The sequence below is a fragment of the Nothobranchius furzeri genome, chromosome 6, assembly GCF_043380555.1.
Source record: "Nothobranchius furzeri strain GRZ-AD chromosome 6, NfurGRZ-RIMD1, whole genome shotgun sequence".
Classification (NCBI taxonomy): domain Eukaryota; kingdom Metazoa; phylum Chordata; class Actinopteri; order Cyprinodontiformes; family Nothobranchiidae; genus Nothobranchius; species Nothobranchius furzeri.
In genome coordinates, this window is record NC_091746.1 from 74381246 (window position 1) to 74396472 (window position 15227).

General features: G+C 44.4%; 1 protein-coding gene across 2 annotated transcripts in view; it reads left to right on the top strand.

Annotated features, from left to right (window-relative positions):
* si:ch211-196i2.1 (collagen alpha-2(I) chain) overlaps positions 1-15227 on the top strand; it is a 142903-nt gene that overhangs the window by 56186 nt on the left and 71490 nt on the right. The window contains exon 1 of one of the 2 annotated variants that reach the window (XM_070552557.1): positions 2415-2535. The exons of the other annotated variant lie outside the window; for it this stretch is intronic. Within the exon in view, the coding sequence (XP_070408658.1) occupies positions 2440-2535 (96 nt within the window). The 5' untranslated portion in view covers positions 2415-2439. Of the gene's footprint in view, positions 1-2414; positions 2536-15227 lie in introns of those variants that run through there. 2 annotated transcript variants of the gene reach the window in all.

Consider the following 15227-nt stretch of genomic DNA (forward strand, 5'->3'; position numbering starts at 1 on the left):
CATCTGAGAAGTTCCACAGCACTCGTACTGATAACTTTCCCCTCTGGAACGGTGATTTACGGCGGGGTTTCATGCTCCTGTAGATAAATCACAGATGGGTGAGTGCTGAGGACACGCTGTCACAAGAGCGCCTCATCAGCACAAAATCCTGCAGGTTCAAAAGAACACTACGTCTTCCCCGCTAACAAGTTCTCTTCTGCACCCAGGAGGTCAAAGTTGCTCGGGGAAGTAGTTTAAACAGAGATCCTTCCTTTCTGCAGCGGTAAATCCCCCACAGAGGTCCGGTTTGCCTCGGATTAACCTCCCTCTGCTCTGTTTATGCTAAACAGCCCGTCCTTTTGTTGCTTACAGACATGAGGCAATGCTCCCTGTGACGAGCTGCAAGCCGCTGTGTTTTTATATAGAAAAGGGTCTCCCCTCTGTGTAAATCAAGCCAAACCTCAAAGAATCTGTGGTGAAATGTTTCCCTTCAAACGTTCTCTCAGCTGCGGCTCGCTCGCTCGCCGAACCCCTCGGCTCCGTGGCTGTTTTCTCCCGCAGCCCCCACGGGGACGTTTCTGCGCCAGAGTTCAAGCCCTCTCCTACTAAAACCCGTCAGTGTGTGGAAGGCGGCGGGGATTCCCTCTCATCATCCTCGTCTGCGTTTTTCCTCTCGTCCTCCTCCATCAGCTGGAGAGAGAGAGCAGCTGGAGTTTGGTGCCGATCACTCGCTACGATAGATGTTCACTTACAGCTCCAGTCTGATAGGGAGCCGTTTGGATATGTAGGACTTTAGTGTTTACAGACGAGCGTTAGATGGATGCGGCGTTTTAAAGGTCAGATTAAATGTTAATGTCATTCTGAGGACTCTGGAAGTCAAAGTCTTTTCACTTCTCAGAGAAAACTGAAGCTGTTGGATAAACAAATGCATTTTTTTCTTAGTTCCAATTAATATTTTTTTGATGTTTTCACATCTGTAGCTTGATTGTTGCTTGATATCGTGTTTTTTTTTTTTTCAGTGGATCAGTTTTCTTTTCACCCCGTGACATCAAATGACACAACCCGGTCAGAATTTGCTGATTGGTCATTGTGTGGGGGCGGGGCTGCCAGATGTAATTCCAGGAAGAGGTTGTCACGGTATCCGTGGGTCTTTAAAAAGTCTTAAATTAGCTTTTCCAAATTTAAGGCCTTAAATCCAGTTTCCAAAGGTCTTAAATGACCGAAGACCCAATAAACTAGATTATTTTATTTCTATAAAATTTGTGAATTTCTAGTTAGTGTTCAGCAGTTTTTATGTACGATGTTGGCGTAAGCAGAACCGTACACATTCAGCTGGTTGTGAAAGGGGGCTATTGTTAGATGAGCACATTAGCTGGTTAAGCTAGTGGGAGCTTGCGCCATGGGGAAGTGCAAGTTTAATGGTAACTGGATGGCTAATCCCACGTTCGCAACGTGGTTAGCACCGGTTCCAGGCAATAGCTGGAAATTATAGCCTGAATTTAATTTTAAAAATAGCTTAAATTTAGTCAAAGTGGAGTTAAAAAAGGTATTAAAAATTCTTAAATGTGGCTCCCTTAAACCTGCAGATACCCCGGGTTGTGTGTGTGATCCTGAGCTAGCTGTCCAAGCTGCCCGGCTCCTCTGAAAGAGTGATAGGCTCCCCTAATAAAAGATCCAGTTTCTACTCATATGACATTATTTATATGGACTCTCATTGTACTGGGGCTTTTTTTGAGCGGACGGGCTGAGAGTGCTTGGGTGCTGATTGTTGATGCGCTCCAGGCAGCTGCGTCCTGCACACGGCCACCGTAGCATTCTCAAAATATAATTTACACACAATCGTTTACGTTCGCTCACATCCTCAGGTAATTCCGCTACTCCGGAGCTCATCACCCGTGCTCCGGTGTCTTCTCCTCACCGGTGCGGTGGCGCAGCTTTGATATGCTTAGTTCAAAAGTAACTCATGAGGTGAAAAAGCAGGAAGCCAGGCAGCAGTTTTTCTGCAGGACTGATAGGAGATGCAGGAGGATCAGACAGGCAGCCCCAGAAGCCCATATGTAATTTGTACCCTTTAGCAAACCGGCTACAATAAATAAACATTGTACATTTAAAAAAGGTCAATTAAATAAGCCTTTATGTGGTAAAGAGAATAAACAAGGAAGTAAATTGGTTTAAAAATTAAAGAAAGAAACACTGGGACATGAAAACCCTTTTATTATTGTAATCATTTTCATTTACGTTCATTAGCGATTACATTTGTCTGACTCTTCAGATGAAAGGTCTGTAGTCTCTTTAGAAGCTTGGCTGCTCTAACCGGTGTTGTCCGGACCTGGCTGAGGTGCTGGAGGTGTGTGGGTGTGTCTGCTGAGGGCTGGATCAGCCTATTCTGCAGAGATATGTCTGCTAGAACAATATGAACAGAGCTGGAGGCCAGTCAGACCTGCAGAGGCTCCTGCAGTCATGCTCCACCATGCGGGATGGCTCTTTCTGCTGGGATGTCTGCTGCTGGATTTGAAGCTGCTGCACGTGCACGCTCAACGACAATGGAGAGGAAAGGTAGATCACCTCAGACGTTGGTTTGGCTTTTTGATTCAACGTGTAGGGCTGTATTTGGCTCAGTGTTGAGATAATTGTGTGAGTTTTGCCCGATTTCAGAGCCGTGGTGCACTCGTGTGTGCAGGGATGTGGTTCTTTCTGCATTTATCTAAAAACAGGTCCACATAAGGGTATGGACAGAGAAAAGCTGTTTGAAAACCGTTAGAAGTTTTACTGCTGAATATGATTTGAATTACTTTGAGGTTAGGAGCCTCTTTTTCTTCCAGCTGATGACGCGGTGAATAATATCACTAATTACAATTTGGAAAAACCACATCCCATGACATTTGTTTTCAATTTAGATCATTTTTTGGCATCTTAAAGGGACATTATGGATGTGTGACAGCCAAAACATGTATAGAAATAATAAATGTCTTCTTCATACATTCTCCTGCAATGCCCTGGTCCTGTAGAATGAGCCCTGGCATTTTTACTGTGATTGCCTGTTTTTCTGTAAAATCACAGAAAAAGAGAGATGCTCGGGTCGAGCAGGCTGCTTCATGCGCGTTCACGCTCAGGCATAGCCCTCCGAACTGTTCTCTGAACGTTGTTTCAGCTGTCATCAAGGATATAAGTGTTACAGATACTAATGACATCACTAGCACTTTAGCTCACATAGTATGACGTTGGACTCTCATGCAGAAGACCTGGGTTTGATTCTGGATGTGAACATAGTTTATTTAGAGTTTATTTTTTACATTAATGATATATTTTTTACAGTAAGATGCCCAAATTTTTATTTGAGACTCGCCGAACGGCATTGAATTCACAGATAAAAAAGATGTGGGTTCAACTTTCATTTTGGAACAATTTTTCAAGCAAGGGAAGGGAATGATCTGAGCATGCAGGAGGACTGACCCATCATAAACCTTTGTCGGCTGTGCTGAAGAGAAAGCTACAGAACCAAATTATTTAATTAATTAGCTGCGTGTTCTCCTGTCCTCTGTCCTCCAGACCACACACACACACACACACACACACACACACACACACACACACACACACACACACGCACGCACGCACGCACGCACGCACGCACACACACACACACACACACACACACAGGACTGTCTCAGCTGTTATTTTCATTAAGGAGTGTGCACGTACAGCATGCGCGCCTCGTGCACGAGCCTACTATTGAAGCAGCCGTTACGCTTTTGGCCTGAGGGGGCAATCATGAGCATAAAAATTAAAAACTCTGTAAAGTCTCTTTAAATAAAATTCATTGCTTGACTTAATCTCACTGAACTGGATTTGTTCAAGTGTTTTGTGTAAATTTGTAATACTTCAGAAATGACTTGCAAAAACTCATCAGCAATTCACTCGGTAACAGACTAGGAGAAAGAATGTTTTAGAATCTTTTATTTTCCATCTGCCGTTAGACTTGTGAACAGCTTATAAACACACAACCATGCTCGTCTTCTGTACTTGACATAACGTCACGTTATCGGCCATATTACCATTACCTGCCTTTTTTATAGCAAAGTTTTATGCTAGTTTTTTATATTTTATTCTACTTTATTCTATTTTTAATTATATTATTCATGTTATATATAGCACGTTAGTACCGAAGCAAGTTCACTGACTGGCAATAAACCTATTCTGATTCTGATTCTGATTTTGAAAGTTCCTTGATGTTTTACACCACTTTGCTTTTTGCCTTCCTGTCTGGCCTGATCTGAACCGCTGTGCTTGAAGCGTTTGGAAACGTAGCGCGTAAAGCAAAAGGAGCGCCTCCTGATGCTTCGGGGACGCACAGGGAGGAACGCTGCCATTCACTAAAATGGTGGCTGATTGCTGCGTACGAAGCTTTGCAGACGTTACGCGACACTTACGCATCCGGTGGAAAGGCCCGGTTAGAGTCTTTTGGAGGTTTTACTGATGATCTTTGGTTTTGGGGTACAAATAGTTCGTGTAATTGTTCAGGAGATCTTATGTGCCACATAATGTTATAATTCATGTTCATCAGCAGCTTTTGGGATTAACCCTTTGAGGTCTGAATCAGTCGTTCAGATTTTAACTAAAGTTTTTACAGCAATTGATCAGAATTCCTGCAAATTTTGTTACGTGATTAAATCATGAAAATAAAAAAACATTCTGCACATTTCACCTGTAACACTCTGAGCTGAGGAGGTGTACAGAGTTCCACACACCAGGTGTGGAGGCAGGGCTGCATGGTAGAACTGGTGCCTCACAGTGAAAAGGTCGCAGATTCAAATCCCAGCTGCAGTCTTTCTACCCAGAGCTGGCATGTTCTGCCCATGCGTACGTGGGTTTTCTCAGAGTTCTCCAGGCTCCTCCCACAGAACAAAAACACGCATCAGCAGGTGACTCTCACCCCGGTTTCACACAGAAAGCATCAGCAGCGTGGAATGTCACTGCTTCAAATAGAAACCATTATCGTCTATGGAGTGTTTCAAACCAGCAGCGATGCGGTAATTTCCACGTGCGCCCCAGAAGCGGCACGCCGCGCCGCGCCGCTAAAGATAGCATCAGGTTCTATTTTTGCCACTAGCCGCTTCTGGGATGTGTCAATTTCCGCAGTTAACACAGGGCTAGACAGGAAATCACACACAGTTTCAGTGTAAAATCCCTGGTAATTTTCAAAATAAAAGTACTGCAGCAATGCTATTTCATATCAGGGTGACGGTGGCACAGGAGTTAAGTGTTCGCCTCGTAATCGGAAGGTTGCAGGTTCGAGCCCTGCGCAGTCTGTCGCTGTCGTTGTGTCCTTGGGCAAGACACTTAACCCACGTTGCCTGCTGGTGGTGGTCGGAGGGACCGGTGGCGCCAGTGCTCGGCAGCCTCGCCTCTGTCAGTGCGCCCCAGGGCAGCTGTGGCTACATTGTAGCTCATCACAACCAGTGTGTGAATGTGTGTGTGAATGGGTGAATGTGTTGTAAAGCACCTTGGGGGGCTCCAGGACTCTAGAAGGAACTATATCAAATACAGGCCATTAACCATTTATCATATGAAGCCTACGTGTGATCCAACAGCTCATTTACTCGTAGCATCATTCCAGAAGTGCAGAAGTGGTGGGTTTTTCAGGGCTTCATTCCTGGCAGTGGAGAGGAACCGCATCATATCTGACATTAAACGTGATTTCCTTCTTTTGGTATAACTCTCTGGAGGCAGGCGTTGCAGATTAGCAGCGTTAAAACCTACCTGGTCTCTCAACACACGTGTTTCATGAGCATTTTTAACTCAGAAGTGCCCCTGAAGGACTTAGTTGTTCGTCCTTTTATCAGAACTTATTGAGCCTGAGAGGGTTAACGGCGGATTGCATAAACAAACCGTGACCTGAAATCTCGAGGGACCGTGTGATCTCACGAGTCCAGCGAGGAAGCCGTGCCGCTGCCAAGACTCTCCTGTTGTGAAAGGGGCTGCTTTGAAGTTGGCGAGTAAACCGTTCCGCCGCCGTTTTGCGCCGCCAATGCTTCCAGTGTGAAACCGGGGTAAGATGCCCCTAGGTGTGCGTGAGAGTTTGAATGGATGTTTGTCTCTGTATGTCCCTCTGATGGACCGGAGACCTGTCCAGGTGTTCCCCCTCTCTCACCTGATAACTCCTGGAAATGGGCACCAGCTCCCTCTGACCCAAGCGAAGAAAGTGTTGAAGAAAATGAGTGGGTGGGGTTCTGAGGAAGGTACTAATCCTGTTTGAGGTAAAAAAAAAACTTAGAAATGTTAGTTTTAAGTTTACAGTTTCAGAGATGACATTAAAAATATGAATCGATGCCTTTTGTACTTTAGGTGTTTACTTACAGGGATGGTTTATAAAAGGATTTTAACAACATTTTTAGACTTGTAAATGGAATCGGATCAGTAACACGTGAGATTCGGTAGAAACGATTAGACTTTTATCAACTGCATTGGACGTGTAACAAGAAACATTGGTGCCACATGAAAGAGAATGATAAAACACGGATGTAGAGGTGAGCATATTGTTAAATGTCATGTAAAGAGTCTTAATGAAATACTAATGAGGCGTCCACGCAGGAACTCCCAACTTTTAGTCCTTCACAGTAAGAGTCTCAAACATGCACACATACCTCAGAACATCAGAGGCTCGTAAAATAGTTAAGTACTGGCTGATAAACTCAGAGAACAGTATTGATGTACTGTTTTATAAGATTGTGATATTTTGAGCTAGGTGTGTGTGATTGAGGCTCTTATTATGAAGGATTAAAGTTCTTAGCTCTTCGTGGACGCTACTTAAGTGCCTCGTATCAAGAACGTGCCTCATCAGAATCAGAATGAATTTTATTGCCAGCGCTCCAGATCAGAGCATAGGAACTTGACTCCATAGTACAACCTGACCAAGGTTACACACACATATATAGACAGGACAGATACAGGCAGACCGTGGGAGCAGCCATGACGGCGTTCCTTTTGTAGATGAATGAGGGAATACATGAGGGAAGTTCAGGGGAGGGAGAAAAAAGGCATTAACAGGGTTACACCGGCAGGGTGTAGCACTCTAATGCAAAAAAAAACACCCGACATGTAAGCACGAACGTCACAGTTCACAACATGAGACCCGTAGGTAGGGGGGAGGGGCTGGGATCCTGGTTTCCTCAGCGGGGGCTGCCTGTGTGGCGCTCAACCAGCTGACTCCGCAGTTGGGAGGGAGGTCATGGGGAAGCACAGAGAGCAGTGAGTGCCTTCAACGTAATCTGAAGGCGGGTGGGTGGGTGGATAGGGTTTCACAGCATTTGTCTGCATTCCTTCCATCGTGGGGGTTTTTGTACGCAACTCCAAGGCTGCTTATGGCGTCAGATTCGATAACAGAACTTTGATTGGGTCAGACAGAGATAATTTTTCCTCTCTGCCTTAAGTCTGTATTGATCATTCAAGTCCTCCAGTGAAGCCAATTAGGTGATTAAACATCTCCACACCGTCCGGTGACCCTCTCCGAGATGATATCAATCTTGCGTGCTAATACCAGTAACGCAGCTAAGACATTGTCCAGCTTGCGATTCACCTCGAGCAACGTCCCAGTCTGTGAGGTATTCACACGGACGGTGCCGTCCATGGTTGCGGGTCGCCCTCCATTCGCTCCCGTCATCCCAATTTTACGGAAAACCAGATATCCTCCCACTCCAATCAGGTGAAATCCAGCGATCATTAGGCCAAATATCCACATATCTTCGACGTCCTCAGTGGACAGCTGAGAGAGACAGATGTTATTCCACTTCTTCCAGGAATCGAACATATATCCTGCTGCGTGTGTCCCATGAGGACAAGCGCGAGCCCCCTCCTCCATCCTCATTGTAGAAAAAATCTTATCAATCGCATTGAATGACCAATTAATTAAATCCATGCTGAAAAAATTTTTTATAAGAATTTGACTTTTCATCTTCTTGTAGTTTGTTTTGGTGGAAAGCTCCGGGTCCATGCAACATGTTGTGGTAAACGTAGTTTATACCTGCTGAGTCTGCGATTCGGGCGTCATCTTGAGGTTTGGATTTAAACGAGTGGAAGTTAAAAGAATGTCGGATCATTCATAATTAACTGTGCTTTTCTCATGTTGAATTTGGGATTTGTGTATTTTATTTTGAAATTTCAGACTTTAAGGATCATCTTGCCCCTCCCCTCTTGTAGAGCTCCACCCCCACCTAAATCCGTGACACATCTTAATTGTATTCAGTTGTAGCTTCAAAAATTCTCTCATTATACAAACGGAGAAAATTGTAGGATGACTTTTTATAATTAAAATAAACACGACCTTAATTGATCGTTTCAAGAATGCCGGTTAGAATCTGAGCAGAAAGGTCTCCTCCTACATGCTTTTGATCTTCTTTAACGTCGCAGGACCACCACAGTCGGTCTGGTGGAAGCTATAATCCCAGCTAACAGTGGCACGTCGAGCATGGGTGGTCCTGATGGGGATCAGATCTCTAACCCCCGTGCTCCTAGTGCTAGATGTGACCTGCTGAGTAAGTAACATCACTGAGTCACAGCCAAGTCACACGCTAACTTGTGTGCACTGGATCCTGCTGGTGCAAACCTCTGAACACGCTCACAAGTCTCAACACACGCTTCTAGTGATTAATTTGTCTCCCAGTTCTTTGTTTTGACCCGATCACTGCAGACAAGAGTGGTTGGAGTTTAAAGACACAAATAGACACAGACTCAGGGCTTTTGCTTGACGGGTCTTGCTTTTATGTTGGTCATGACTCATGCGTGGACTACTTTGAAATGATCACATGCATTAGATGCAGAGTCAAGAAAAAAAAAACTATAAAAACCAAGAATCCAAACACTTCTTACAGATTTTAAATGGTCCGTATTTGACGTAGTACCTCCTAGGGTTCTACAACCCCCCAAGACACTTTACAGCACAGTCACCACCCATGCATGCACACATTCACACCCTGGTGGTGATGAACTACATTGCAGCCACAGCTGCCCTGGGACGCGCCGACAGAAGCAAAGCTGGCGTGCACAGACACCACCGGGTTAAGTGCCTTGCCCGAGGGCACGACTGCAACAGTCGGGCATTCTCCCCTCATTCAACCAGCAAAATAACGTACAGAAAAATAAATTTACTTACCAATAAAAATGAAGCCGACACTTCTTGGATGGTCTGTCAGTTGAATCATAACATCAACTTGCCTTCTTTGTCCAATTCTTCCGTGATGAACCTCCAAACGCGAACACACAGAGGACAGGTGGACTTCACGTTTGTCTGGCTGAGTTTGCCCCGTGGTTCTAACATTGGATAGCTATAAATCTGTTTTGGTGATTAAAAGACAAATGATAAAAATAAATAAAGAGGTTCTTTCACATTTATCTGTGAACCTCCTCCAATAACACGGCTCGGTCTAAAAGCAACCACTGGACCATCTGGCTGTTGGTCTCGCCGAACCGCCGCACTTCCCTGGGTCCTCCATTCATCACTCGGGTATTCAGCAACAGACACCACCGGTGTGAGGTTCTCTGCTCAATAACGCCGGAGGAGGAGAAACAGCCGGCTGCTACCACTTCACCTTAGGACAAACTACCAGAGTCCCAAAAAGAAAATCACCATTTGCAGTTGTAGAAAGTCAAAGACCTTTGGACCTAGAAAAGGACGGCTGGTGTTTAGCGCTCTCTGGTTTCCTCTGGCAACGTGGGTTTCTGTTTCCAACCGAGGTTGTTTGCAGATTTGCTTTAACAGCTGTAACATCATTGTAAAAAACCCAAATACCACATTGATTTAATTGTTATGAAGCTAAAATTGCAAGTGTTAGCAGCTGGGAGTTGGCACATACTTTGAGCATTACCAGAGTTTATGAGGTAATTTTAAAGGTGTCCAGGAATTCACAGCTCATTTACTTTAGCCACGTCTTGATCTGGCCTTGGCTATGTCAGCTAGGCTATGCCTACACAGTCTTCCCTGGAACAAATGCAGCGTTGCGTTTAGACACTCTGACATGAGACACACAGACTAAACCCAACCCACTGCTAATATCCCGCTAATATCTTATGACGTATGAGAGGAAAACCAGAAGAGTGTCGGACCTCTCACATTCCAGGATGTATCCAGATTTTGAATTATTGCTAAATAGATCCGTAGATTGCTTATTGAATTATCCAGATACTGTACAAAGCTGTGCTAACACTTTTTAGCTTCAGGCATCAGTCAGCACGCCGCTCATTTAATATCCATGCGCTGGCTGAGTGGGCGGTCTAAACCAGTCTTTCCGTGCCAGGGCTTCGTTAGGGGGTTGTGTTTGGCCATCCATCAGGGCTCCTGGGCCATTTTGTGCCCCAACAATGTTTCATATAATTTAAAACTCTGACACGAACGGCAGTGGGTGAGATCCGTTCCTTTAAGGAATTCCGGGGATTTTGGTTTGTTTCTATTTGTAGCCTTGATCGTTATCACGATTCCCGTGGCTCATGGTGTTCCAATCACAATTCCTGAAACATCAAAAACTTTCCAGACCTAATTGCCTTCCTGCAGTTTGCAAGACCGAGCCAGCCTGAGAGCGTCTGCATGCCTGTGTCTGAGTGATTTACCGACCTGTGCCATTTGATCAGCAGTTTGTAGGCACAAGTGTGTATGTGTGTGTGTGTGTGTGTGTGTGTGTGGTGTTGATGACATCACTGTAGCCTGCAGTCCTTTAGTCAGTCTACGACTCTGCAGATTGCTCATATATCAGAGGATGTGTCGGCTCAGCGTACAGAAAGACTCCTGAGGAGGCTCGTGCTGATGGACAGACACAGGAACCATTCATCTGGGCCAGGTGTGCCTTGTCAACATCTGCCCTCGTTACTGCTCTGATCCTTTATTTAGTATTTTTGATGAAAAAGGTTTGAAAATCAAAAATGTGTTTGGAAGATTTTCCAAACATCATAATGATGTTGCTTCAGGTAAACCTCTTGTTTCCAGTCAGAGCTGCAGAAATAAGTCCACCTTTTATGTCAGAACAAAACTCCAGAACAAACTCAGGTGGAAATATTGTCCAAGGTTAATAAACGGCTTCTATCAACATTACTGTGATGAATTTTTAAATGTTTAAAAAACGGATAATAATCTGTGGTTTGGGTACGTCAAACAAGATTATTTTTAAAAATGCAAACAAACAGACCAAATAGTTAATAACATTAACTATTAATTAGTTTTATTGTTACAAATGGTTGTTTTAGGTGTTAGAACAGGCAAACTCACATTAAGGTGAATTTCTTTTGCTCAGATGGAGAAAATGAAACGTTTTTGAAGTTAAGAGCTTCTAAAGCAACAACCCCTGGTAGACACATTTTGTGTGTGTGTGTGTGTGTGTGTGTGTGTGTGTGTGTGTGTGTGTGTGTGTGTGTGTGTGTGTGTGTGTGTGTGTGTGTGTGTGTGTGTGTGTGTGTGTGTGTGTGTGTGTGTGTGTGTGTGTGTGTGTGTGTGTGTGTGTGTGTGTGTGTGTGTGTGTGTGTGTGTGTGTGTGTGTGTGTGTGTGTGTGTGTGTGTGTGTGTGTGTGTGTGTGTGTGTGTGTGTGTGTGTGTGTGTGTGTGTGTGTGTGTGTGTGTGTGTGTGTGTGTGTGTGTGTGTGTAAAGGCCTTGTCTCCAGGAAGTTTTAAAAAACAGGAGAATTTTTAGCTTTCTTTGGTCCACAAACACACTTTTTGGAGATGAAAGTGGATATTTTTAAAAAACGTTGCTTTTGGCGCCTCTGTGTGGACATGCGACGCAGTGCTTTTCATAAACCTAGTGGTGCAGCAGGGAAAGTTTTTGTCCGAATCGTGGATTAAAAACTATGTAGATGGCAAAAACATTGACATGCAAAATACTCAGAAACCGAACTTTTAATTTCCTTACATTTTTGAGTTCATTCAGTTCAATTCAATTCAAAAATACTTTATTAATCCCAGAGGGAAACTGATTGCTGTAGTAGCTCAGAATAATAATAATAATCAAGTCATCAAAGAGTTGTTGTATATTACAACGGCTGTTGGCAGGAAGGATCTCCAGTAGCGGTCAGTGTTGCAGCCAAACTGAAGAAGCCTCTGACTGAAGACACTCTTCCGTTGTCGGACAGTCTTGTGAAGAGAATGCTCAGGGTTGTCCATCATGTTCTTGATTCTCTGGAGAATCCTTCTTTGCATCATCTCCTCCAGCGGTTCCACAGTCGTCCCCAGAACAGAACCAGCCTTTTTTATTAGGCTGTTGAGCCTTTTCAGGTCCCTGCTTCTGATGCTGCTACCCCAACAGACGATGGCTGAAGAGATTACACTCTCAACAACAGACTTGTAGAAGATCTGCAGCATCTTGCTACAGACACTGAAGGACCTAAGCGTCCTCAAGAAGTGCAGTCTGCTGTGTCCCTTCTTGTAAACGGCTTCGCTGTTCTTTCTCCAGTCCAGTCTGTTGTCCAGGTGAACTCCAAGGTGTTTGTATTCCTCAACCACCTCCACTTCTTCTCCCATGATGGAAACACTGTTTGACTCCACCCTGTTTCTTCTGAAGTCTAAAATCATCTCCTTTGTTTTGTTCATGTTCAAGGTCAGATGATTGTTTCCACACCATGCCACAAAGCGCTCCACCAGCTCTCTGTACTCAGCTTCCTGTCCACCTCTGATACACCCGACAACTGCAGAGTCATCTGAGTATTTCTGTAGATGACAGGTCTCTGATTTGTACTGGAAGTCTGAGGTGTACAGGGCGAAAAGGAATGGTGAGAGTACAGTCCCCTGTGGTGCTCCAATGCTACTGATCACCTGGTTTGATGTGCAGTTCTTCTGCCTCACAAACTGTGGTCTGGTTGTCAGGTAGTCTTTAATCCAGGCGATAGTTGAGGCCCCCACCTGTGTCTTCTGGAGTTTCTGGCAAACTACATCAGGCTGGATTGTGTTAAATGCACTGGAGAAATCAAAGAACATGACCCTCACAGTGCTGCCTGCTTTGTCCAGATGACAGTGGGTTGGTTGAAGCAGCTGGATGATGGCATCTTCAACTCCATCTCCAAATTGCCAGAACTTTAGCTCTCCTCTACAAGAAGCTGCCTTCTTGTTGCTGTTTTTAAAACATGTAAGATTTAATGAGAAGTCAGAGTCACGTTTGACATCATTTTCCTAAAATTGATCCTTCTGCAGGATTTTGGTTTTAGATTCGATGTTTCAGCTTCATGTTAATGAGAGATTAACTGGTGTAAACAGTGCAGATGACTTTGTAAAAAAAAACATTTTTAGCTGTGTGATCGTGATTGTTTAGGAGAAACCAACATCTTTGAAAGATGGGTGGTCCTACTGGTCAACACAATCAGCATTCCTACCTAAGATTAGAGTTCAAACGCAAAAAAGAGCTTTGCTGTGATGATTTCTGCATGAAATACAAACATAAACCTAGTTTACAGTAAATCCTCTAATACAGGCCCGGGCCTGTATTAGAGGATTTACGGTAAGTTTAAAGGGACTTTACGGACTTTAGAATTTTTATGCTCGCGATTGCCCCCTCAGGCCAAAAGCGTAACGCGCATGCTGTACGTGCACACTCCTTAACGAAAATAACAGCTGAGATGGTCCCTTGCGCGTGTGTGTGTGTGTGTGTGTGTGTGTGTGTGTGTGTGTGTGTGTGTGTGTGTGTGTGTGTGTGTGTGTGTGTGTGTGTGTGTGTGTGTGTGTGTGTGTGTGTGTGTGTGTGTGTGTGTGTGTGTGTGTGTGTGTGTGTGTGTGTGTGTGTGTGTGTGTGTGTGTGTGTGTGTGTGTGTGTGTGTGTGTGTGTGTGGCCAGCAGGACAGAGGACAGTAGAACGCGCAGCTAATTAATTAAATAATGTGGTTCTGTAGCTTTCTCTTCAGCACAGCCGACAAAGGTTTATGATGGGTCAGTCCTCCTGCATGCTCAGATCATTCCCTTCCCTTGCTTGAAAAATTGTTCCAAAATGAAAGTTGAACCCACATCTTTTTTATCGGTGAATTCAATGCCGTTCGGCGAGTCTCAAATACAAATTTGGGCATCTTAATGTAAAAAATATATCATTAATGTAAAAAATAAACTCTAAATAAACTATGTTCACATCCAGAATCAAACCCAGGTCTTCTGCATGAGAGTCAGACATCTTACTAGGTGAGCTACACTCTAGTAACATTCACAGTATCTGTAACATTTATATCCTTGATGACAGCTGAAACAACGTTCAAAGAACAGTTCGGAGTGAAAATGGCTATTTTGTTGCTAATTAGCAGGAAATATCTAGAAGAAAGTTCTACAGAAAGTAGCTAAGGGTCCTCAGAAATGTAGCTAGCTTTGTCACTAGGCGTTAGGAACAGCGACAAAGTGGCACTGCCTCTCTCTCTGCTGCTAAAGCTACGGATAGCAAATGCTACGGGCTATGCCTGAGCGTGAACGCGCATGAAGCAGCCTGCTCGACCCGAGCATCTCTCTTTTTCTGTGATTTTACAGAAAAACAGGCAATCACAGTAAAAATGCCAGGGCTCATTCTACAGGACCAGGGCATTGCAGGAGAACGTATGAAGAAGTCATTTATTATTTCTATACATGTTTTGGCTGTCACACTTCCATAATGCCCCTTTAAGATTCAAGAACCTTCTGCCATTTTCTTTCATCACCTTTTTAAACCTGACACTCACCTAAATACTTAAAAGTGTAAAGTTTTAACCCCTGGATGTTTTTGCAGGAATACTAAAGATATTCTTAGGATATAAACTGAGACCTAAAGCGTGCAATAGTGGGCAAACTGTCAGTCGCCCAGTGGCGTGCCCAGATCTTTTAAAATGGGGTGGCCCAGGTAGTGCACTTCCTTATGCATTGGTGGCACCAATGTTTATGCTTTATTTTTTTTACCAAGCTTTTTGTAGACAAGTCTATTTAATGGGAATTCAGTGGGGTGGCCAGATTCCAAGGGTGGCATGTGCTACCCCAGGCCACCCCCGGACACGCCCCTGCAGTCGCCCTGTAAAGCCTTAAAGCTGCAGCGTACCTCAATGTTACCAGTGTCCTCCGTGTCCACTGAGTTTCATCCCTAAACTTCTCACGCCGGTTTGATTTTGACCTGTTGGAACCTCTGCCCTTGGGCCACTGGTGTGTTTCAGTTGGTTTCAGTTGGTTTGGCTGCAGGTAACGACGGGATGTACGACTCTTTTCTGGGATCCAAATCCTTTGGCTCAGCTCGCTGATGTCTGTCTGGTGTAACAAGGTGGAAGAAGTCGGGCTCAGTTAC